At 38.2% G+C, this 25487-nt stretch overlaps 1 protein-coding gene across 1 annotated transcript; it reads right to left on the bottom strand.

Moving 5' to 3' along the window:
- Window positions 1–2618: 2618 nt before the first annotated feature.
- On the bottom strand, window positions 2619–24308 carry LOC121857241. Its single transcript, XM_042353219.1, has 16 exons — window positions 24173–24308; window positions 23028–23255; window positions 20771–20980; window positions 19038–19217; window positions 15915–16031; window positions 15236–15421; window positions 13539–13688; window positions 12687–12858; window positions 10446–10645; window positions 8964–9141; window positions 7779–8000; window positions 7391–7618; window positions 7118–7260; window positions 5755–5890; window positions 4903–5076; window positions 2619–4388 (listed from the first exon to the last, which is right to left on the bottom strand). Exons 1-16 carry the CDS (start codon window positions 24248–24250, stop codon window positions 3709–3711), a joined length of 3282 nt encoding a protein of 1093 aa, XP_042209153.1. The 5' UTR covers window positions 24251–24308; the 3' UTR covers window positions 2619–3708.
- Between the last annotated feature and the right edge of the window lie 1179 nt (window positions 24309–25487).

Genomic DNA, 25487 nt, shown 5'->3' on the forward strand with positions numbered 1-25487 from the left:
CATAGTTGGGAGGGATAAAATAATTTTAATAAAATAATTTTCACTTGGAACCTACTGATAAAGGCACCATAAAAATATGAAGAATGAGACATTTCTTAATTGTAAAAACTAAACTAACCACAGCTGCTTCTTTTCATGAGTCCTAAAGGTCATGTTATACAGTTAAAACCTTCTGAGTCAACAGATGAAACTAAAATCTCTATATGACAAAGAGAAATGTGGTTCCTTTTTTATTAAGGAATCTTTAAAATTAGATGGCAAGAAATCAACCATAAAATGTAATGAGATATCAGAGGTACAGTAGCTAAAACAACTATCTGTGCAGGTGGGGGTCGATATGCTCCGAAATTTTACGTGTGACTAGTGACAGCCCTCATATACCAAAATTTATCGTCCATGGTCTCATATTGTTTCCCACAAAGTATGCAGATAGTTGTTTTAGCTACTGTACATTTGCACAAACAAATTATGTCTACGTATTTACACAATTGTTGAATCAGGAACAGTGCAGGAACAGTGGAGCGCCGGAGCGGCCCTATCAACCACTTAAGTTCCTCCCACTAGCCCCGTGTGGTAGATGCATTTCTAAGGGTGCAATTTGTGTATGTATCACTCTACCCGTTGATTAAAATGAAAAAAATGTTCCTTTTACCGACGCAACCTGCGTCGAAAGACTGCAAGGGGGTGAGATTTCCAATCATGGCCAGGAGTACCAGATGGTTAATGGCCATTTGTTATTTAGGGGAAAAAAGCAAACATTTTGCTAATTTGCTAACTTCATGAACACTTACTCAATTGATAATTATTTTAAAGCAACTAAGGCCTTTCATTTTGTTCTAAAAGTAAAACAACTTGTAATCATGGAAATGAGCCATATACTGAATGTTCAACACAAGAAGTAAGTGTTATTAGCTTGTACTGCTGTATCGTCTCGGACAGGCTGTCATTTTTTTTCTTCACAAATCTTCGTCTGCCAAGCATGGGATTGAGATACAGCTCTTTTACAACCCACCTGGAAGCCTTCGACCAGCAAAAATGCTAGAAAAGGATTAAGCAGCGAGAAATTTGGCTCAGGATTTTGTTAATACTAGTTTATCATCTGACTACAATGGCGTCAGTCACTCACTTGACTGCTGCTTATTTGCCAGATACTGTTGTTTGAATGAATCATACTAAAAACACTGATATCGCTTACTATGCCAATTGTACAGCAAAAACATTTCTGAAATGTCTTCCTGGAAGTAACAAAAATAAAACTATAAATAGTGACATACTGTACTGTATACTTGTACAAGCAACTGCATCTTGTCTTCTTATTAATAGTGATATCTGTGACCTTTGACCTCTGCAACACAACATATTTAAGTCTATATGTTAGTGATAGTTGTCTTAAGCAATCCCTTTAAGATTCAGAAGAAAAATCTGAAAAATAAAAATAACTGAGACTATGAGAAAGGAAAAGGAAGATGAAGATATACAAAATTTATATAAAAACAAACATACTGTACCAAGATAAATATTGCATAAATATTCTTTAATTAGACTCATAAGTGTTCAAATATAGGAATGATAATATAAGGAACAGAATTATTTGAGCTGCCAACTGCAATATAAAAATAAAATCTATGAGGAATGAAATACAGTGCAGTACGTATCTAGAAATTTACTAGAGAAATCCAATATGAACCAACTAATCCCTTCACATGCATACTTCAGGAACCTGTAGCCTTCCTTCATCGCTGACAACTTCAGAAAAATTCACAGACAAGTTTTTGAGACATGGCTAACCATTACTACTGCGAGTGTCACAGCAGTGCAACACTACTACAGATACTACTACTACTGTACTGTATCACTATTACTAACCCCTGTGTTATGGAAGGAATATATTCTTTAAAAGTTTTTCACCATGATGCTCTGTTACATCAACCCAATTTTCCTATAGAATTTATCATATATAGTACTGTACAGTAATTGGAGGATGCATTCACATGGACAATTTTTCAGCCAAAACACATATTTAACCCCTACGCCCCGGGCTAGGGTGGCGACGGCTGTACCCCCCACGCGGGGGTAAAACGAGAAAAATCAACTTCTCCAAAAATAATTTTTGACCTTTATAAATGATAAAACAATAAAAAAGACGCAAGAAAAATTATATACGTATTGTCCCTCTAGAAACTTCCGTGGCGCCTCAGGGACGAGACAAATAAGGGGAATGTTTTTTTTACGTCGAGCGCTCGCTGTCACTACGCACTTGCCTTTGTGTCCGAGATGGCCAATAGTGCATATATTTATTGATCATAATACTTATTTCCTATAAATAATTCATCTAAAATTTATTTTTGCATTATTTTTCATAAGAAGTGCTTGGAGACACACAGCAGTCTGGCTGTCTTTGTGTTTGGTAGAGCAAGTAATGCATAAAATAATAATAATTCCATAAATAAATACATTTATAACATAATCATAGTATTATCTTCCAGTAATACTACACTGCAATACAACTACACTACTTTTAGCAATATTACTTTGATACAACATGGTAAACTGGACAAACAATGAAAATTAAACAAATAAAAGTAGGTAATTACATTCAGGAAGCTTCCCTGTGGCCGAGGTGTGGCGTGACAGGCAAATAGTCACACGGGAACCTGATAACCCGCACTGGGCATTTAAACAGTGGCGGGAAAAGGCGCACGTTCTGGGGCACGCCGGTCGGACGTTCTGGAACGTCACCCGGGGCCTAAGGGTTAATGTAAAATTAATTTCTGTAGTTTCTGAGTTATGTTCTGGAAACAACTTGAAAATATGTTGGGAACCACCTGAAAATTAAGCACCCCAGCTTATTTCCCCTTATGCTTAAACACCCTAACCTAACCTAATCCCTCCAGGTAGCATTAGGGTGTTTAATCAACAGGTAAAATAAGCTGGGGTACCTAATCTTCAGGTGATCTGATGGAGGAATGGAGTGACAATGACCATCAGTGTGTGAATGAACCATAACAAAGAATACATATTGGACATTTCTAAAAAGTTGTCTTGGATAATTACTCAACTATCTCACCTTTTCCACCTGCTGAATCAATGTAAATTTGCATGACAATTATACTGAATAAATATCTATTTACCAAATGTATATATCTATCTTATTCCTTTGTACATGATATTGCATTTAAAATGTCTGAAAGCTGCCTAGAGCAATGACAGTTTTATAGATACTGTATGTCTAAATTCATTACACTGTATGAAATCACATCTGAAGAAAATTGAGTGTTAAACTGTGTTGGGTGTCAAGAGAGGCAGAAAGATGTGCTGTAGAAGCCTTAGGGTGGCACACAGTCAATACCATCTACACTTTATACTGTATATTTATATTTGCTGCCTATTCCCATTTTATGTCTATTTTCATTTTTTTCCCATGGGGATAAATGGCTTCACTAAAACCTATTGGCTGAATGAAAATAATATCAACTGTCAATATTGGGTCTGACAAAGGCATTATTACACATTATGTTAACAATAAACAGTATCTAAAGAACATAATCAATGGCATGAAAGAATAAAGTGGTGGTATTTCTTTTAATTTTCTTAAAGACTGTTTGACTCGGCTCAAAAGTACGGCAGAATTTGTTGCACTGTCACGACCATGGTATTTTATGCCCAACCAAAAAGTAAATGCAGCACAGTACAGGTACAGTACTATATCTATTTCAGAGAGCGTCTCAGTGTTGTCAGTCGCTGACGGACAAACTGGAGATCCTTCATTCTCTGAGGAGTGCTGATAGATGCACTGGAAGAGCTGACAGAGCAGTCAGATGATGAAGTGACAGGGTTTGACACATCACACATCTTTGAGAAGGATGTTGATGGTAAAGGTGGAGTTTGGTCAAAAAATGGTGTGTCACTCAAATCCACCACATTCCTAGTTTTGTTTACACCCTTGACTAAATCAGAGGTTGCAATATTTTTCCCCAAAGAAGAAAAGGGAACTGGTGTCTGTGGATGTTGCCAGCTACTGAAGTTACTACTGAAGTTAAATATTTTACTCTTGATAGGTGTTTTTCTCTCCAAAATAGCTGTAAAATCTTTCCAAATTGCAAGATCTTGAATGCCTCCAACACTCAAATCTTTAAATTCACTGACATTCTTGTTGTCCACACCGGATTGATTTTCATCAAACACATCTGTTGTCTCTCCAGCTGTTATTTCTGGGAACTGTGGATTGAAAGATGCATTCTGTAGCCTGATGCCCCGGAGCCTGAGTGACCCATCAGTGTTTTCTTTGTTTTCAAAGTCTTCCCACTGACATTTTCGTTTCTTTCCAGATGTCGGGGTTGTAAAGGGTGTGAAATTGCTTGCCACTGATGTGAGATTCTCCAGAATACCTAAATATAAGAAAACTATAAGGAAAAACAACAACTATATTATCACCACATTTAAATCTGTGATACCTTGTCCCCTCAGCCTCAGTGACTCACCAGATACGATGACAAAGGGGTGAGGGGATCAAAATCAAATAACCTTATCCCACTTCAGCCCTGGATACTTAAGGTCGCCATGCGTGAAATCTTCAAAACTTTTAAATATAAGGCTGACAATACTGGAAACATTGCGTAAACAATTCTAAATTTTAGTTTGGTTATCATATACATATGTGAAAAAGATTCCACCTGCAAATGTGTTTATATTCTTTCTCAAGCCCTGTCATTATCATGTACAGTTGCCAGAAATAGGAGTAAAGACACGCTGGTAAATATTAATATGAATGTGATTTAAATTGTGAAACATGTCTAAAGTTTTAATTACAAAACTCTACAAACAAATTTAGTCCTCAATGCCTTTAATGTCAAACAACCACTGAATTATATCAAGATGTTAAGAGACAACAATGTGACCCACCTGTCAGTTCTTCACCAAAGCTTTGTTGTTGTGGGGCTGAGTGAAGAGTTTTCTCTTGAGCTATTAGATCAGATACCTCTTTTAGTCTTGAGTCATAATACTGATCTTCCCCACTACTGCACCACATCCCAGGGGCATTTTGGTCACACATCTCTCCTTCTTCTGCCAATCCCTCTTTGGGTGAGTTTGAACCAGTTTCTTTCATTAGCACAATTTATGGTAACTAAAACAAGATTACATATAACACAGTACTAGTACATAGTTTTACATCTACCCACACTTTTGTAACCATCTACCCACACCTTTGTAACCGTTGTGAATGAGACCCATGTTCATATGCCATTTCTGAATGGTATTACCTATGTAATCAACTGCTGAATTTTTGACAAAGTCATGATATCTGTAAACAGGCACAAACAACCCAATTTATGAAAGGGTTCCAGTCCTGAAAAACTTTTCATAAACAGAAGAGAATTTTCCCATGGGGGGGGGGAGGTTCTCAAAATGTTAAAGGCTGACATTGAGCATGTTGAATTACATGTAAAAGTAAGATTATAAATCCAAATTAAGTACTGAACTGTACTGTATTGGAGAGCTAGCTTGACATATTAGGTGAAGGTGTGTCTGGAGAATGGTGTATGGTGTGGCTGGGTGGTGGTGTATGGTGTGGCTGGGTAGTGGTGTATAGTGTGGTTGGGTGGTGGTGTATGGTGTGGTTTGGTGGTGGTGTATGGTGTGGTTGGGTGATGGTGTATGGTGTGGTTGGGTTGTGGTGTATGGTATGGTAGGGTGTATATAATAATGTGGTTGTCTACACTTACACAATTCCACTTCAAAATTCTGCCATCTCACCTGCAGCTTTTCTCTCAGTTGTAAAAGCCCTGGCATGACCTTCTGGTAAACCCATTTTGGAGTGAGTAGAATGATGTGAGGGAACGCTGGCTTTCATTACCAAGGCCCCATCCATATCTAGGTTTATCTCCTTCACCTGCACAAAAGAATATCTCTGGTTATTGCAAAATTATCTCACTATTTATACAAACATCCCTTAAACACTGTACCAGGCACCTGTACAGTATTAGTAGTGTCCAACAGAAATGCTCAAAACATCATATTCTGATTTGGACACTAAGTAAAATTTTTATCAGCTAATTGTGGTTAATGTACCAATAACCAGAGTAAGTAAGGATAAAGGTAGAGCAGACCCACAATTGAGTACAGTATATAAACAGCAACCTCTGACGCAGTCGTCTGAGAAACTGCCTAATAAATGCATCTGTAATGTGTCTATGTTATAACAATTTGTGCTTTATTCTTTATTTATCAATTTTTTTATTCATTCATTATTACAGTATTATCATGTCTACAAAAATAAATTAATAAAATACGAAAATGCAAAGAAGCATAAACATATACTGTACAGTATATTTTTTCTTGTTATAGATGGAAATGACACAGGAAGAAGCAAGTGAGGCCTCAGAAGGTTATCATCTCACACACAATAAATACCAATGAGGATAAAGAGAGAGAGAAAGAGGAAGACTAAACAAGGAAGTGTGTGTGTGTGTGTGTGTGTGTGTGTGTGTGTGTGTGTGTGTGTGTGTGTGTGTGTGTGTGTGTGTGTGTGTGTGTGTGTGTGTGTGTGTGTGTGTGTGTGTGTGTGTGTGTGTGTGTGTGTGTGTGTGTGTGTGTGTGTGTGTGTGTGTGTGTGTGTGTGTGTGTGTGTGTGTGTGTGTGTGTGTGTGTGTGTGTGTGTGTTCATCTGACATCAGCCACACTGCATCATAGTGACAAAAGCTTGAAAGTGATAAAAAAGGAGGAGTGGATGTGTTCATGTAATTTGTATCTTTTATCGGAAATGCGAAAAAACCGTGGTGTTGGCTGATGTAAATGCTACAGAGAGATGGTACAGTGGTAATGTGTGTATCTTCCACTACTGTGCAATTTCCACCACAGTGGAAGATGCAGACACTAAACAACCTTCTTTCTTTCTTTTAGCCCAATGTTGTTGTTTCATGCAGTCAGTCACATGAATATGACATTACACTAGAGGTACCACTCTCAACATTATGAGGATATTGGTAATAATACAGTTATTATTGTCAAACAACAATGAAATAAATTAATCTGCTCACCTTGCATGAGTCACTATGAGGTATAAACACCATACGGAACCCTTTATATAAGCTGACCAAGCTCCATCACTGCCACATACCCTGAGAGTGAAGTTCCTTCTGGATGCACGGGTTGAAGATGACAGTGTGTTGGTGGAATGGCTGAGGAACTTTGTGATGTCAATAGAAGTATCACAACCAAGGGTCTCGCTGGCCATGGCTTGCATTGACCGAGAATGATGACCTTCAAGATACAAGACAAAGTCAATTCTGCTACTGATTCCAATAAATTACCTTTTATTATAATTTATTACTGAATTGTAGAATTATTTAAAACATAACTAATAAACATAGGTGACAAGTAAGAAACTAACCGGACATATTAGAGCTAGCAGCCCTGACCCGCACTTCCCCAAGCCTGGATGTGGATCTGGAGGACCTTTTTAGTGACTTCTGCTGCAGATGCTCTTGGTTCCCTTGTGCTGCTGAGGGTTGCTGAGGGTTAATACTGGTTCTCTGGTGGTGCAACACTGGCACAGGTGTTGCTACATCAATAGGGATGTCCTTTATGTTTGATGTGATAAGCTGCTCCCTCTCTGTTTCTGGTGGTGGAAAACAGAAAAAGCGTTTCACCTTCATGATAACATAATTAAATTCATAAAATTTCAAACACAACACAATTCCCATGTAAGCACCTCATACACAGTAAAACCCATAAAGATCAAAATCCTAAACCCTAAGAAGTAGACATGTTTCCCTTACTTGTTAACTTGGCATGTGGCAGTTTACTCTCAGCCTTTTTCTGGTGTTGCTCTTCATCATTAACATCATCATCAGGCTGGAGATATTCCTCATTGAGAGAGTTTGCAATACGAGAGAGAAGAGTGAGTGTAAGCTGCACCCTCTTGATCATGCTGCGGTGAAGTGACAAGTCTGTGGGTGAAGCTACCACTGCCTCCACACTCCGCTTCATCTCCTTAATTGCTGGAGAAACAAAGAGATACACAATTGTTAATTTCTTTACAATTCTGAATCTCTAAATGCCAATAAAAATTCAATGTTTTCTTGATTTAGCAGAGCATGTTAAAACACTGGTTTAAAATATTAAAGATAACGAGACAGAAATCTATGTTTTATCACTACAGTACGTATAGGTAATAGGCTAGAAAGCTTAGGTTGTTTGTTAATGAGCTACTGTTGGCTATATATGATAGTGGGGTCCATTAGAATCAGTATGGATACAATACAATGACACTAAGCCTTCAGTACATAGGGAAACAAAGTTAAGTGTCATTCACTGCTGGGTGGACTGGGGGTGCCCCAGGTGTGAACCAGCGATCCTTAAAAAAGAAGCAACCATACCACAGGAGATCTTGTGCAGCATATAATTGTACTGCATGTTACTTCATTTGTGTGCCCATTCTTTGTTTTGGGAGAAGTATTGAGGCATTAAGAGCCCCTTCTTCTAATAGTAATTTTTCTTCCACTGACAATATCCGTGAGGGGGGGGGAATATATATACACATTTGAGCCAAACAAAGATAATTGCATATTACTGTACATGTACAGTACTGTATTTGCATTGCACAGCTTTGACAGTTTCATATTGAACCTCAAAGATTTGCATGACCATGTTGAACAAAACTTTCTCTTTAATACTGATTTACTTTCAACTGAACCCAAAGTGGAAGAACAGTAATTAAGAAAAATATCATATGTAACAAGGACATACAGTACTGTATTGGGATATACTACCTTCGCTTTAACTATTATTTAGTTCTTCTTATAATAAAGCTTCAGCAGCAAACATGAGTCAGTGAAGTTAGTACCCATCTGTTTACTGAATATACACTAGCTACATAGTACAGTATAGAGGAAATACAAACAAACTGTACTGTATATGTTTGTAATATGGTCATAGTCCAGAGATATATGGGGTCAACTTACCTACTTGTAAGTCTTCAAGCTGCGAGTCTAAGAGGAAGCTGTTCTTCTCGTGTAAGGCCAAGACCCTTGATGTGAAAGTCACTACCCTCATCACCTGCTTCTCAACCCAGGCCACATCTTGGGTGTAGAGACAGTCCTTTAACTCTGCCCACAACTGATGCACTTCCTGTTTGGTTACCTGTTCCACAAGTGTAAAATATTACTTCCTATATGACTGTAGTCTGTAACAAATAAAGATCACTAAAAAATATCATATGACAACAATGATACCTCATGTGGAGTAAACAAACTCATAGAGTAGAAGCCCTGTAATCCTGTTAGTTGAAACTCACTCTTAGGATCCCCCAATAAATCCTACAATTCACAATGCTACAAGCTGACCTCGCAAATTCATCTCAGATAAACACTTATTCCACTCTATATAAACGATGTGGCTTGAAAATAAAATAAATATGATATAAAACTATAAAATAGGAAAAATGAAGAGCGTAGGTGTGTGTGTGTGTGTGTGGAAGTGGCAGCCAACAACTCCGTTGCTGAATCACCAGCCCAGCCGCCTTGTATATTGGGCTATAACTGTGTGGCTGTGCTACCTCCGATGTGACGTCATGGAATACACATGGCAAAGCGTGGCAGCCACACGTCTGTGTGTCAGCTGGTTGACTTCCTGGCTGAAGTGGGTCATGTCACCCAGAGGATGGTTTGAGTGTGGAAGGAGCTAATTTTTGTACATAAAAAAATGTGCTATTGTATTTTATGATATGCTATGTACTGTATTAATTTTATTGTTTATTACAGCGATAAATAAGGCAGCTCATCCCCCATTGTGCATGGTAATCAAACTTACAATTCTAGCTGATTTTGCAGGAATTTTTATTATTATTATTTCATCTTGGTGCCAGTTAGTTAAATCTGCCAGTTACCTGGATTCCGGATAACTGGGCTTCTACTGTAAGAGCTTAATGACTGTAAAAAAAAGCAATAGGTAGATAATGGATGTGTTGCTCTTGCTCCAGGCCATCCTTAACTATATCAGTATGGGGCTTACAAGATTGAAAAGGAAATAAATATTCCTACAATCATAAACACACACATGCATACATCACGCTAAAATGGGCCAATCATCTGATTAGACCTGAAAATGCTACCAATAGTTTTGCCAAAATAGGGATAACTTTTTGTTTCTATTGCTACAACTGAATTAAAGTTACAGTAATTCATACACTTGTATGTCAATATTTGCTATGTTTCAGCAAAAAGTCAATTACTATCCTAATATAAACAAAGTGAACCTAAATTAAGTTAGGTAATGATAGGGTAATGATGCTATCCATGTATTGTTTGTACATATTATGATTATTTACATAATTGTTACTATATATAGATAGATAGTCATCAGTTTTAATATTTTCAGATAAAGAAATACAGCAGAGTAATTATTGCTACACTGTATACTGTACCCTCCAAAACAGAACATCTTACCAAGGCGAATGCAGCTGGGTCCATGATAAAATCTAGACAGTCCCAAAGCTGTGTAACAGCTACCATCCAGTGTCTTGCCAGCATGTGGGCATGAGCACGAGCATTAGGGTGTGGGTCAGTGTATGCAGACACTATAGATGGCACAAGGCAGCCCTCCAACCACTCCAGTGTGAGGAGACTGTCCCGGATGAGGCGCACTCCTAATGAGGGAGATGTGGTGATCAGCTAATACTTTATAATAGTCTTATCAATCTAAGGTATACTGTACAATCAACACAGCTTACCATTGAGAAAATGAAATTGTACTACATTCAAAATTTTGACTGAAGAAAGACTCCATTCTTTTCATTGCTACAGAATTTATTGTAGTACACGGAGGTACTGTATTCCAAATACATGCTAAACAATTATGTTTGTGTGCTGAAACATTTAGCAAGTGAATGAGTTACTCTAAATAAATTGAATTACAAGAAAAATATACTTTGAGCAAATCATAAGATAGAATACAGAGAGAAAGAGAGCAGAAGCAAAGGACATACTAATATGCACATAAACAGTAGCTCTATTTCTCAATGTAAGCACTTGGAATTCCAGTATACAATACTATATTAATAATTCCATATAACAGAATAAAGCAAGTAGGCCGATTCCACAAAAGGGAGGAATCCACTAAATCGAATACATTTATACCATTGGCAATGAAGTGAATATGTTTATGAAATCCACCTCGTCCTTTAATAGTTTGTTTTCAGAGTTAAATTTAAATGATAATAGGTTCCAGTTCTTTGTTATTCTGTAGTCCACATTTTAACAAATTAAGAAAAACTGCTACAATAAACAATAAAAATTATGTATGGCACATCATAAAATACAAAAATACATATTTTATGCACAAAAAATAACCGAGCGATGCAAAGAGTGAACCACACAGTTCAGCCACCAGCTGATTCAGATGTGTGCGGCTGCTGCGGTGTGTATGCCGTGATGTTACATTTGGCCCGGGGGCAGGGAGAGAGGATGGTGTCGGCTGGGTGGTGACGTAGTTACAACAGACCACTGCCTCCACAAATTAGTTTACTTCCTATACATACCCATGCTCTTCTTTTTTCTTATTTTATAGTTTTACATTATATTTTCTTTATTTCTAGGTCACATTAGAGCATTGAAATGATTTTTCCACAGCGACTGGCAATATTTTATGTTCTATTATTACTTTTAATGGTCACTTTACATGGTATTAGATGCTCTTCACTGTATTCATACATCATTCTCAGGAACTGAGTACTAGGCAGTAAGTAGATCGTTGGAAGCCACTTGTAAAAGTACTAAGAGAGTGAGAGCGAGTTGTCAGACACCTGACAAATGTCAGGCAAAAATGACCAACTAGGCCACGAACCCAATGTTAATATTCCCAACCATTTAAATGTACACATATTATGATTTTGCACATATACTGTACAGTAAATGTCAGCAAAGTACTATAAATAATAAAATGGTAAATAAAAATTTCTAGTTTCTGTAAAATTAAGAGAGACTCTCTTAACCTTCCCTTCACTGGATTTAGCTCTCACTTAAGGTATGGTGACAAAGATATACATACTGTACACTACACAAACACTGGGGGAATGTGAAAAAAAAAATTGAGACCGCAACAATGTGTGGCAGGAAACTGATTGATCGTGCCAAAACAATGATGTGAGCCCAAGCAGGCGTTACCGGAAACTCCCTTCATCTAGCTAGACGGAGAAGCAAATACCGGCACGATTACGTTCAGCTAAATTGAACTTCTACTAAAAGGAATTCCGCTACAAGGAATGATTACTTTATAATACCCAGTTCCAACTCTGTTAAAGTGAATCAGAGATGGGAAGGGGATCCTGTCATTAAACTTGCTTCTAACTTACCTAATGACAACCTGGTCACTGTGCCATCCGGTTACCACAGCTAACCCACGCAAGTGTGGAAAATAACTGTACAATGGTGATGGTGATGATGATGATGATGAGGATGATGATGGTGATGATGTTGGAGATGGTTATGCTGATGATGATAGAAATAAATCAGTAAGAATAAATTGGTGCACAGCTTCTGTTACCTCCCTTGTGTCAAGACTTCCAACTTAATGATATTTCTATTATAAATTTTCCCCAAGTAATTCCCTGAACACACTAACTAAACCTCTCTTCACCCTGATCAACAACTGTAGTTCCTAACAGCTTCTATTGTACAGTAAGATCATACTTGTTTCATCAGAAGTGCAGGCTGTGGCGAATCCCCCAACCTGAAAAATGTGATCTACGTGAAGATCAAAGTCCATGATGCGAGTGTCCAGCGTCTTATGGTCCGTGGTGCCGGCAACAGACGTCACTAACTCCATCAAAGACTCAATAGGGGTCATGGGAGCTGCAAATGTCTGGAGAGAAGAGAGTGTTACAAACTTATGGAAATGATAAGGTGAGTACAAAGGACAATTTACAGAATACCTACATATTAAGGTAACTGTTGGAGAGCGCACATGGAAACGTAAATTGGACCTACAGTATATAGGAACTCCTCCACAGAATACAAGCTTCAATTGTGTAGGGTCTCGTTCCCTAATTAATTGTTCTTTATCAATGTTAATTATTGTCTTTCCAGCCAAATATTATAATTTACGGCTCTTTACACACAGGGTGGCCACACACCTCTCACTACACAAGTAAAACATACAGTATATCTTCCTCTTTCTTATCCATGGTGCACTAGACAAGTCCAGCTATAATGCTCACCAGAGGACACACACTCTTGTGTACCTTAACTAGTGTAACACAACACAGTACTGGAGAGTTTTTCTTCAAAGAAATGTCTTACATCAAAATTTAACACCAAAAGAGCTCAGAGAGAAAACAGGGTGTGGGAGTTAGTCAGGATTGAGCATTAGACTGTAAATATAAATGTCAAAAAAAAAAAAAAAATACAAAACACTGGTCTACACAAAATAAAGTTATTGAAAAGCAATCAATTAATTTTTCCTGTAACTACCTCACTTCATTACAGTCTACAGTTGGGCTTTACTGTATACTTGACAACATCTTAAGAGGTGAAACATCTTACCTGGGCTATGAGGCGTATGAGAGCAGTGTTAACCTTTTGTTCCAGTAACTCCACACAATCAGCCAAGATGTCACAAGCTATCTGCACATCTACAGCATCAGGACTACCACTTCGCTCCAGGGTCACCAAGATTTTCAACTGTTTTAGAGCCTGCACAAGATAGTGGTTGTTTAATAGTTTCCAGACCTGGATGACGATGACAAAGCTGAAAAATATGTTAGGTTCCCAAAGGATATGAAGTGAAGAACTCCACTACATGTCTGAGATGCCAATATTTTCATTGGCACTGTACCAACAAAAGGGAGGAAACAGTAACTGGGAATACAGTAGATCCACAAATTATTTGAAATCCTGAATGCCAGAAGAAGCAGTTTGAAATATTTAGTGTGTGGATACTAGGAATCATTTTGTGTACTACATAAACAAGTTGAGGATATCAGTAAGTATGTGTGGATATCTCCATTTGTTATCTTACCATTTCCCTGTTGTTTTTTACAATTGTCTTACAAGTCTCCTGTAATACTTCCTACCTTCTTTGAGGTTTCTGTATTGTTTGATCCATTTCAAACAATAGTATGAAAGGTGTATTAATAATAATAATAACAATAATAATAATAATAATAATAATAATAATAATAATAATAATAATAATAATAATAATAATAATAATAATGATGATAGTGGTGATGAGTGTGTTGGTGGGTGCTACCCACAGGGTGATATGATGGGTCTAGTGTGGTAGCATTAAGCTAGTATTAAGGTGCATACGCTGCGTGCTACTCTTACGCTTTCAGCTACTGCCACCGGCTAGACCTTGTGGTAAAAAGGAAGAGCCAAGTGCCTAAGTCTCTCCCCTGCCGGTATACAGCCTCTCCATCACCAAGACCCTTCAGTGTCTCCTCATAGCAATGCACGGTAACTGGGTGTCTTGCGACCCCAGGCAAATTCTGTAAGCATCTCAGAGCAGCAGTGGGCCCCAGAGGTATGGCAGACAGGCACTTCTGTGTGCGGACATGCCCTGATGCCTACCAACCACCTACCTCCCCACTGCCTTCTGGTTTAGTCTGGAAGGACATAAGGCTATGGGAGTTCACCCTACACAAAGCCACGGTTGGGTGTCTCACAACAGGCAGATTTCGACAGACTGAAACTCCTGCAATCCTAGTCACTTGAAGGTCATATGAGTCTGCTCTTACCACTGAAACTTGGTGATCAGGACCAAGCTGGTGGTGGTGGGGTCACCACACCCCTACCATCATGAAAATCATTTCACCACTCAGGCGAACTTGTTGAGTCATTGTTGACTCTGACGGATTGCCATAAGCAAGCAAGTAGGGTGGTGGTGGTGGTGGTGGTGGTGGTGGTGGTGGTGGTGGTGGTGGTGGTGGTGGTGTGGTGGTGGTGGTGGTGGTGGTGGTGGGTGGTGGTGGTGGTGGTGGTGGTGGTGGTGGTGATGATGATGATGATGATGATGATGATGATGATGATGATGATGATAGATAAATAAATAAAATAAATGGGAAATCAGATTGACTGATTCTATGCAAAATAAGTCTGCACATATTATGCTTAAATAAACATGAGCTACAGATGCCACATACAAGACAATATTGCCAGTTGTTCATATCCATTAGAGGTGCTATCTATTTGCTCAATTTCCTTCTAAAACTCTTAATTCAGTAAAGTATAGTACTCACATTCTCACACATGGCCATAATGATATGGTTGTCATCAGGTGAGCTACAGTAAGCCACAGCTATACCATGTCTGAGTACTTCCTCCAACTGGGGCTTCACATGCAAACTATGGGGTCCTGCGCTCCTACTTGTTGGTGAGTTACTCTTATCTTGGGCTTCTAACAGTAGTTCAAGTATGTTGTCAACCTGAAAGAAAGCAATAAGGATTTTCAAATTTCGTTTTTAGTATGGTGCTGCAATTCCAAATAAATCTTTTCTTCAGAGAATACATTGCCAAATAAAGCAGTGAAATCAGATTCTCAAAAGACACGCATATCTCAAGCTTTAAATTACATGATATAATGTACGTACAATATGTATACTGTACAGGCAGTCCCCGATTTACAAGGATTCATTTTACAAAAATCCTGAGCTAATTTTGTTCTTATTAATTCTATTTTATTTTATTTTTCACAGCAAAGAAAGTTACTGAGGTGATGGAACAGTCATCTCAGGGCTTCCTGTACCAGACCTGGTCAGTTTATAAAGACAATCAAGCTAAAAGCAACATACATAGAGTACTGCACTGTAAGAAGTACATTTAGTATTTTAGTTATCATGGCTCGCAAAATGCTACACGAAGCATAAACAAGAGACACTGTACTGTAAAGATCTACAAAAGAATTAACTTCATACTGACACAAGTAATGAAGGATCCAGCTTCACCCAGGTCATACTCAGCATCACCAAGACCTACGTGGGAGTGAAGGTCAGTCAGCAGAGTCTGCAACCGAATTGACACCAATTCACGACTTCCCTAGAAGACCAACACACAAGAGTTAGTAATTTAGAAATTACTTAATGTTCCTCTGTAATGTATGAAGATATAAGTAAACATATGATTAAGAGCTTCAGATAAGATTGTCCAGTCACTGAACCTTATATCACTTCACAATTTTAACAATCACCTGGTGGGCCACCAGATGATTGTTAAAATTGTGTAGTGATATAAAGTAATCCAATTAAGCTTACAGCAGAAATATAAACAGTTGCATATATTCACACATATTTAACTGTAAAAATAAATAAGGAAAATGTATGACATAAATGAGAAGTCAAAGTATACACTGGCAGAAACAGGTTACAACTGTCACATTTAATATGTGACATGCTTGTATCATCATTTAATGTTCTATAACTGGAGGTATCATTCCCTGGTTAAGCAACATAACATACAATTTCTTCGTTACAACTCTGGCATATTTCGAATGTGACAAGTATGCATTATCATTTTATAATGTTTCTGCTTAACTGGGGGTATAATTATGTGATTAAACAACATGGCTTACAATTTTCTAAGTTGAAGTTTGATATACGGTTACAGTAATCATTTTTTATAAACCTCACAATCATAGGGTACTTCCAAATTCTACCAAAACCTTGACAGCTCAATTTTTAACCAATGAATGTCTCTTTGATATACTGTAGTAATCCAAACTTTGCTATGTGATCATAGACGTCAAAATTCACCCTTGCCTCGCTGTCAAACTGAGATCAAAAGCCAGACTGTTTTACATCTGTCTTGAATGGAAACTGAACATAATCAAAAGACTCAGTAAGCAACTCAGAGAATCAATCATTGTAATTTGCTTCCATTTTCTGTCTGCATCCGTGGGAAGTAGAGAGTGAACTGAGCTGAGAACAGTTCAAAGGTAGGAGTGTGGAAGTTCCGTTGAAAAATGTATCATCAGGGTAAGCCTAACCTGACCTGACAGAAGGAGAATAACTGCATTAATCCTTTAACCACAATTTATGGTCCCAACTTAACAAAGCAGCACCAGTCAGCTACATCCTTTAGTCCATGACATCTGACTAGAAAAAAAAAGAAAAAAAAAAGAAAAGAAAAAGAAAAGAAAGAAAAGTGACCACTGCAAGACCCATGTGACTCCAGCGACCCCATGACGTTTATGTAACCCTATGGGAGCCCAGCAACCCTATGAGCAGTACCGGAGCCCAGCAACACTATGAGCTCAATGTGACTCCATCAACCCCATGACATCTATGTGACCCTTTATGATGCTTCTAGCAACCCCATTTGGGGTCGTGACCCCATGTTTAGTTCATATGCCAAATTTTCATATACTGTACTGTACTTGGAGATGTAAGAATACATCTACTGTACTGCACTGTATCTGACTGCCTCAAGTTGAAGCACATCAAGGTTATCACCAAGACCAGGGGTGGGCAAAGTATGGCCCGCCAAATTATTTCTGTGGCTCGCCACTGCATTTGTATTTACATATACAAGGCTTTACTTTGTGTTAATATAATACATTTGCATCTACATTAAGTGTGTGGCCCGCAAAGTGTGCCACCATTCATGAAGTGACCCCTCCATCAAAAATAATTGCCCACCCCTGACCAAGACAATACCTCAAATTGATACATTCTCTTGACAACTGTAAAATTCTTGATTCATAATCCAAAAATATCCATAAAAGCCTCATGTTCCTAAAAGTTTCCCTAAGTTCAAACATTAAAATAAAGGAAGGAAATTTTTCTAATTAGTAAACTAGAGATGCCAGCCCAGGGATCCTTGACATATAATTATCAGAAATAGGTGGAGCACAACTTCCAAATTCCCTTGAGTTACAAAATGCATGCTGTGAGTTGCTTTTAACACTGAGGTAAATTACAAGTCCTACATGCTGACAGCTTACTGAAGCATTTATGGAGCAACACAAAATTCCATCACCCTTGTTAAATAAACTACCAGCAAAGCCAGATTTTTTTCTTTACTTTGTATGTGATAAAGTCACTGCACGACAAACACTTCCTTTTATATGTCATGGAAGCCACACATCCACAACATTGCTAAAGCTGCCTCATGAAAACTGGGAATGCTGTACAGATGCCATAGTTATTTCACTCCTGAGCAGTTGCTTCAAGTATATAAGGGATTCATTCGTCCTAACTTGAAGTAGTACCGCTCTCATATCTGGGGTGGCTTTTCTTCTGTCCAACTGTTAGATAGGGTGGAATCAAAGGCATTTCGTCTTATTTACTCTCCTCCTTTAGTTGATAATCTTTCTTCACTTTCTCTTCGCCACAATGTTGCTTCACTTTCTCTCTCTTTTACAGGTACTTTAACGGGCAATGTTTGGTGGATTTGGCCTCCTGTGTACCGCCGGGAAGGCCGTCGGCTCGTAACACTCGTCTTGCCCGTGGTGCCCACAATTTCTCTGTGGCAGTCGGTCACACTAGAATAACCTATTATAGTACCTCCTTCTTTCCTCACACAGCAAAACTGTGGAATGCTCTGCCTTCTTCTGTGTTTCCATACTCATATAATCTGTCTCACTTTAAAAAGCTGGTTTTCCGGCATCCTCGTGGTGTAGATTAATACTGTATAATAATCTTTTTCTTTTAAATTTTTAATTTCGTTTTGCTCTTATCTTTTTCGCCCCCCTAGGCCCCGTTGTGCCCGGGTGGGCTATTCCCCATAAAAAAAAGAGAGACAATTTAACTCCAACATACATCTTCATAACAGGCTCTTATAACTTATCTTTGCCCTTAATAATTCCCACAGGTGTTAAATAAACATAAACTTGAAGCTACTGTACAATGAGCTGGTGCAGTCACATAAGGAGTCAGAGATTCAGGCTTTACTTCTTTCATTTAATGTGAATGTATATAGGGATAGATATGCACTGTAATGGGTGTGACCTTCATGTCCTGTCCACATAAAGTTAAGGAAAACTGCAACTGGGAGGCAAAAGACCATGGAACTGTTATGTGAGTGTTGAGAGACTGGAAGACTTACCCTAATGTGTTTGCTGAGAGGATAAGTGACAGTAGCAGCACATGTAGAGGCAAGTAGAGGAAGAGTGTGACACAGCTGCAGTGCTAACAGCCTCACTGTCTCCCGCTGTGCTCGTCGGTACAGATCCTCACACCGTACTTCCAGCAAGTTTAATAAATCCACACTTGCACATACTACAACCTGTATAAGAAACAGCAGATATAAATATTTATACAGAAAATTAGGATGAAAACAGCAACATCTGATTTATATTCAGTCATGTGTTATAAGAATAGTTGGCGTTTTATTTAAAAAACGTGTTTCTTTTTCTTGGATTATGTCAACAGTACCGCGTTGAAACACTGCTTTTTGTCTGATGAGCGAAGTTAAGCAACGTTAGGTCTGGTTAGTGGTTGGGAGGGTAACCACCTGGCCTCAAGAACACCAGATGCTGCTGGCATTAGGACTCTACAGGAAACAAACATCTTATGGCTTTGTCAGCTGTCCTTGGTCAAAATGATTGAATATCAATAATTATTATTATTTGCAATACAATCAATGCAAACTCTTTCTTGCAGAGTAAGAACACAAATGTACGATGAGATTTATTAGACATGCTAAGACACAAGTTCTCTATATAGATGAACATCAACAATATCGAATTAGTATTAAAATAAGAAAAATGACCAGATAAGACACAATGTTGACTAGGAAATTTTTATTATTGGGTGTATCATAAAGATACACCATACTGTAGTTTAATAATATAATTAGCAAAAAATGTTTTTTCAAACCAGTATTATATAAATATAGTAAACCCTCGATAACTTGGCATTTGATAACTTGGAAATTCATATAACTCTGCATGGATATGGTCTCGGAATGTACAGTATTAGTATAACTCGAGAAATGCAAGATATGTAAAATTATCTGGGAGAATCTCGACATATCTGGCCACCTGCATCACCTACCATGCCTCTGTGTTACCTACCATATCTCTGTGTCACCTACCATGCATCTGTGTCACCTACTATGATGCTTCATTCTTTGCCTGCAGTGCTGGTAAGTGTTACTTTTTTAATTCAGTAATTACATGTACACATATATGGGTCAATAATTTATTTTTCTTTATTTATTTATTTTTTTTTGTAGTAGAGGGAAGTGCCTCGATAAGTTGGAATTTGGGATAACTCGGCAAGGCCAGAGCCCCATATGTGCCGAGTTATCGAGGGTTTACTGTATTTTGCACAAGGAACTTTGTGGTTCAGGTGAAGACACTATTCTTATCAGTGCTGTGTTTGCCAAAAATTGGGGGAAAATATAAACTTTATTGGTATAAGTGAAACAGATGACAAAAAGTAACAGTTCCATAAGCCACAATAGTCACAGGAACAAAAAAGAGGAAAATAGAGCAATAAACCACTACTCACCCACCACAGAGGAACCGGGTAATATTGTGAAAGAACACCAAGACCACTGCATTCCAGTTAGTATTTAATAAAATTGTGTTCCATCTTGAAACAATAAAGGTGAAAATAAAGCAATTTTTGTAGTTGCTAGATAACACTTTCTGATTCAAGTTTCAAGAAACAGTGATCATTATTTATTTGGGTAATTGTACATAACTGTTATTATCATAGCTGGACTAAAACATTACATTGCAGTAGAGTGTACTTACATTTCCGAGAGAACTTGATATCTGAATAAATATACAATCTAACTATACTTTTCCATCTTATGAAAAAATCCCATACCTGAAACTCATTGGGAAGATGGTGAACAGTGTGAGTCTGCTCCAGGCGACACAGACACTGTTGCAGGTGTGTGAGCGCTTGTGTCACTCTACGCAGCTGGGCACGGTCCCATGCCAGCAGAGCCTCCGTCAAGGTGGACAACAGCTGCTCTGTATCCTCTACGATTCCTGCCCACACCTCATCATTGTCCCTCACACCTACATCACCATGCTGAGAGATGGGTACAGTACAGTATTGTGCTTAGATACAATTGGAAATGTTACAGTGGTACAGTACACTGCCCCCTCTCTTAACGCAGGGTTGAGTTCCCAGAAAACACTGTGCACAGCTTAACAAGTTTTACACTTCTTATAGACATAAAAGGATCACCTGAAGACTAGACATTCCAGCTTACTTTATCTGATTATTAACCACTCTACCACTATCTGGGGGGAGGAAGGTTAGGTTAACATTAGGGGTGGTTAATCATCAGGTGAAATAAGCTGAGGTATCTGATATTCAGGTATCCACATTTTCTATTATAGCACCTCTACTGTACAGTACAGTCAAAGCTGATAAATCTTAACACAATGGGACCAAGCAGTGTGCAGATTTCTGAAGATTATGTACAGGCAGTCCCCAGTTTATGAAAGTTCAGTTTACAAAAATCTAATGTTACAGAAAAAACAATTTTGCCACGATTCAATAAAAAAAAATCCAGTTATGATTTTTTTGGTAATTTTCATTATATATCCCGAGTAATAATGAAAAGATGATAAATTAATGCAGCCAGTCTCCCCAGGTGCTGTCTCATCCCCTGACTCCACACTTCCTGAATTTTCAGAACTGTTTGCATGATGTTTCCCAAGCATGGTGATAGTTATTTTTAATATTAGGTTAAAAAATAATTAATGGAGCACCAACAGTTGTTGTCACCAAGATAGAAAACGTGAATCAGAATTTTGGCAGGCTGGGAATGCTTGGGCGAGGCAGGCGCCACACTGCTGTGTGCGAGATTCAGAAAGATGCTATACCAGACTTCAGCGACTTATATAAAATATTGTTCCCTAATTATTAAATGACTTTACAGGTATATCAAAATGACACTGTTTGACATGACATAAATCAGTGAATGCCTGTACTACAGTTACATGTTTATTATATATGCTGGCTTAGTGTGATATATGATAGACATATTTAAGTGGGTGAAAGGAATCAATAAAGGAGATATAGATAAAGGTCTTATAATATCCGAGCAGGATAGGACTCTTAGCAACGGATTTAAGTTGGATAAGTTTAGGTTTAGGAGGGAGATACGAAGAAACTGGTTCACAAATAGGGTGGTAGACGAATGGAACAAGCTTAGCAACTTTGTAGTAAGTGCTGGGATGCTGGAAAGGTTTAAAAGGAGGCTAGATAGATTCATGGACGATAGAGAGTGGTTGTGACTCTCGACAGGAGCTGCCATGCACAGACTCCTTATTTTCTTATGTCCTTATGTTCTTAAATCTCATGTTTTTTTTAAGTACAGGTACAGGTTCAATATAAAATTATAGCTGTACTATATTGTATGTACAGTCACAGAAAAGAGTCCTGTCAGTCCTCCTTCCCATCCACAAACCTGTGAATCCAAGACATCACTTGACCCAGTTTGCCATCCGTGGGCCCAACAATGTGTAATATCTTAGATTCACGAGTTTCAGGTCAGAAGACTGACAGAAAATTTTTGTGATTGTGCAGTAGCTAAAACAACTATCTGTATCTCAGCTTTTACAATAGGAATATGTACTGTACATGAGAAAATTAGTTCTGATTTACAAAAAAGCAATTTAAAAAAAGGTTTTTCAGGACTAGAACCCTTTCATAAATTGGGGAATACCTTTTCTCTTGAGCAGTATGGGGTCCAGGTTGTGTTTTGAGAATACAAATACCTTTTTCAAGGTACTGTATAGGTTTTGTATGTAATAAATTTAAAAATACACAAATAAATCATTTCATGATAATAATGCTGCTGTATCTGTTGACTTAAATGATTTAACATGAAAATGAGCATTGTATCAAACTTTTAACGTAGAAAGACAAACATTAAGTGGCACACATACACACAGGTAAGTACAGTTTATAAACATTCAACTTGTTCCTCAATAAGATGTACACACATAAAAACTTATTTAGCTGAGGATAAGGTTAAATCCATCATATACCTGCAAAATAAAAATCACCATAGTATATAAATGTGAGTCATGTAGCAAAATGTTCAGCATGAACCAAAACTTACATGAAGATCTCTTGTGGCATCAGTGAGCGAGTCTGTCACCTTATTTAGCTGGCCTTTGATCCTCTTGGCCTCTGACGAGAGCACATCATCCTTGTGGGAGAGAGCGTGCGATGCCAGGCGGGACACCAGCAGGACACACGATGTGTCTAAAGCCTGGCACTGTTTCAGTAACTTGATCACTGTTGTAGCATCACAGACAACACCTTGGCGACCCCTCAGCTCCACCACCTGTGTCATGAAGATATATATATATATATAATGAATATACAGTACAGCTACCACTAGTTGTAAAGTACAGGGGGTGTATAGTAAAGTGCCGGTGGATGAGTAACTGGCGGGTAAGAATTTGATTTAATTGACATAGTGTTTTAGAGTATGAAAATTAAATGAAAGAGCTTTATTTTTTTATTATTATCATTATTTCCTTTTCATTGGGTGAGCAGTCAGTGAGGTAAGCACACCCATAGAATTGTTCTCCAGGGTGTCTGCTGGTTTAGCAGACATAAATTCTCTGACGATTCCTTGTTTTTCTGGCTAATTTCATTAGAATTTCAGGTATCATATGCAAGTATTCTGTGGGCTCTGCACCTTTGGCAATGTAAAAGAACCATCCTTGAGCTATGTCTAATTTTAGCAGGAATCAATGAGTGATTATACAGTCACTCAGTGACTAACAGTAGTTCCCACTATCTTTGTGTACCTGGCGGACTACACCTGTCACCCGGTCCGACTAATTACCCAAATGTACCCAAATATAGCCGGAATGAAGTCAAATAATGGTCCTAGATGAATAAATCGGACTGCCAATCACTTCTCGACTAGTATTTGGTGTCATAAAGTCAAAAAAAATTGGTAAACTCAATTTAATCTGAGTTGTGTTGTGTTAGGTTAGGTTAGGTACATGCACTTGATCTATTAACTCAGATTAAATTAAGTTTACCAATTTTTTTTGACTTTATGACACCAAATACTAGTCGAGAAGTGATTGGCAGTCCGATTTATTCATCTAGGACCATTATTTGACTTCATTCCGGCTATATTTGGCTACATTTGGGTAATTAGTCAGACCCACCTGTCACCTGCCTTTATTACCCGCACACCTTACACGGTAACTCTTACTCTACATTAATGAAGCATCAACTCACCTGGTTAGCGATAGGCCCAAGAACATTTAACACGGACTTAGTCTTCGTACAGTCGCTTATGTTATCCATTTTTCTCATTAAATTAGTTAGTGAGGTGAAGAAGTCAATTTGAACACCTCCGCCCCTCACCTGTTGGCCGTCACCCGCACCACACTGGCTACTCTATATTTATTTCTTGTTTAACCCATGATTGTTTTATAAACTAATACATGTGCTATAATATTGGTATGTATTAAAAACAGCATTGTAAGATGACGGGGGGGGGGGGAGGATAAAAAAAAATCAATTCAATTTCAATTTCAATTGTTTATTCCTTGGTAGAGGGAGCGGGATCCTTGTGCCATATGACATTTGTTTTTGTTCTTTTTCAAATTAATTTACGACGTTGAACGTAAAATTACCCTCCATAATAGATAAATATTAAATCTCACATTTTAACAATATAAAGTATTAAAAAGTTTTAAAACTGGGTTGAGTAGCCTTAATAAATTGGTTACAACTCAACGTAGTTAATTGCAAATAATTAATAAAAAAAAAAAAATAATAATAATAATTATGGCACTATTCAGTCGAGTGACCTTACCTGGAGCAGGTACATTCAGGAGCCGGTGCATGCCCAGTATTTGCCAACAGTGCGTGACAGAGACGTGACCGATCGCCCGGGCGGCTAGCGAGCCGATCAGTGGCGAAGAGGATAAAAGTAAAAGTAAGATTGAAGAAGCCGCAGGTCCAGAAAACTGTGAGGGCAAACTTTTCGGAGTGAGGGTTGTGAACTCTTGGAACAACCTGCCATAGAGTGTTGTGACGGCACCGAGCAGATACATTCAGGAGCCAGTGCTTGTCCAGTACAGTACTTGCCAACAGTGCGTAACGGAGACGATCAGTGGTGAAGAGGATAAAAGTAAAAGTAATAATAATAATAATAACTGATATACTTACTGTATTATGCTGGTAACAACTAATGTACCCTAAACGAAATTGTATGAACCCACAGATGTCTTGAAACAACTTTTTTTTGCTTTTATCCTCTTCGCCACTGATCAGTAGCCGATCGGGCGGTCGGTCACGTCTCTGTTGCGCAGTGTTGGCAAGTACTGGATAAGCACTGGCTCCTGAATGTATCTGAATCTTCTCCAGTACTGGTTAAGTCTGTCACCATATTTAGCTGGCCTTTGACCCTCTTGGCCTCTGGTGAGTGTGACTCCAGGCAGGACACCAGGAGGACTTGTGAGGTACGAGATGTTTTGTTCACACTCAGGATGGGATGGAGAAAGGAAACTCACAATGTGCTCTCTGTATACATATTGTATTGGAT

This window comes from Homarus americanus, unplaced genomic scaffold (genome assembly GCF_018991925.1).
Source record: "Homarus americanus isolate GMGI-L3 unplaced genomic scaffold, GMGI_Hamer_2.0 scaffold20465, whole genome shotgun sequence".
Lineage (NCBI taxonomy): Eukaryota > Metazoa > Arthropoda > Malacostraca > Decapoda > Nephropidae > Homarus > Homarus americanus.

Excerpts from the sequence above, each read along its gene's own strand:
- LOC121857241 (XM_042353219.1), bottom strand. The coding sequence starts at position 24,250 with ATGAGAAAAATGGATAACATAAGCGACTGTACGAAGACTAAGTCCGTG. Across the intron at positions 13,689-15,235 it reads TTATGGCCATGTGTGAGAAT|GCTCTAAAACAGTTGAAAAT; the intron begins GTGAGTACTATA and ends TATCTTGTGCAG. Across the intron at positions 4,389-4,902 it reads CTTTGGTGAAGAACTGACAG|GTATTCTGGAGAATCTCACA; the intron begins GTGGGTCACATT and ends TCTTATATTTAG.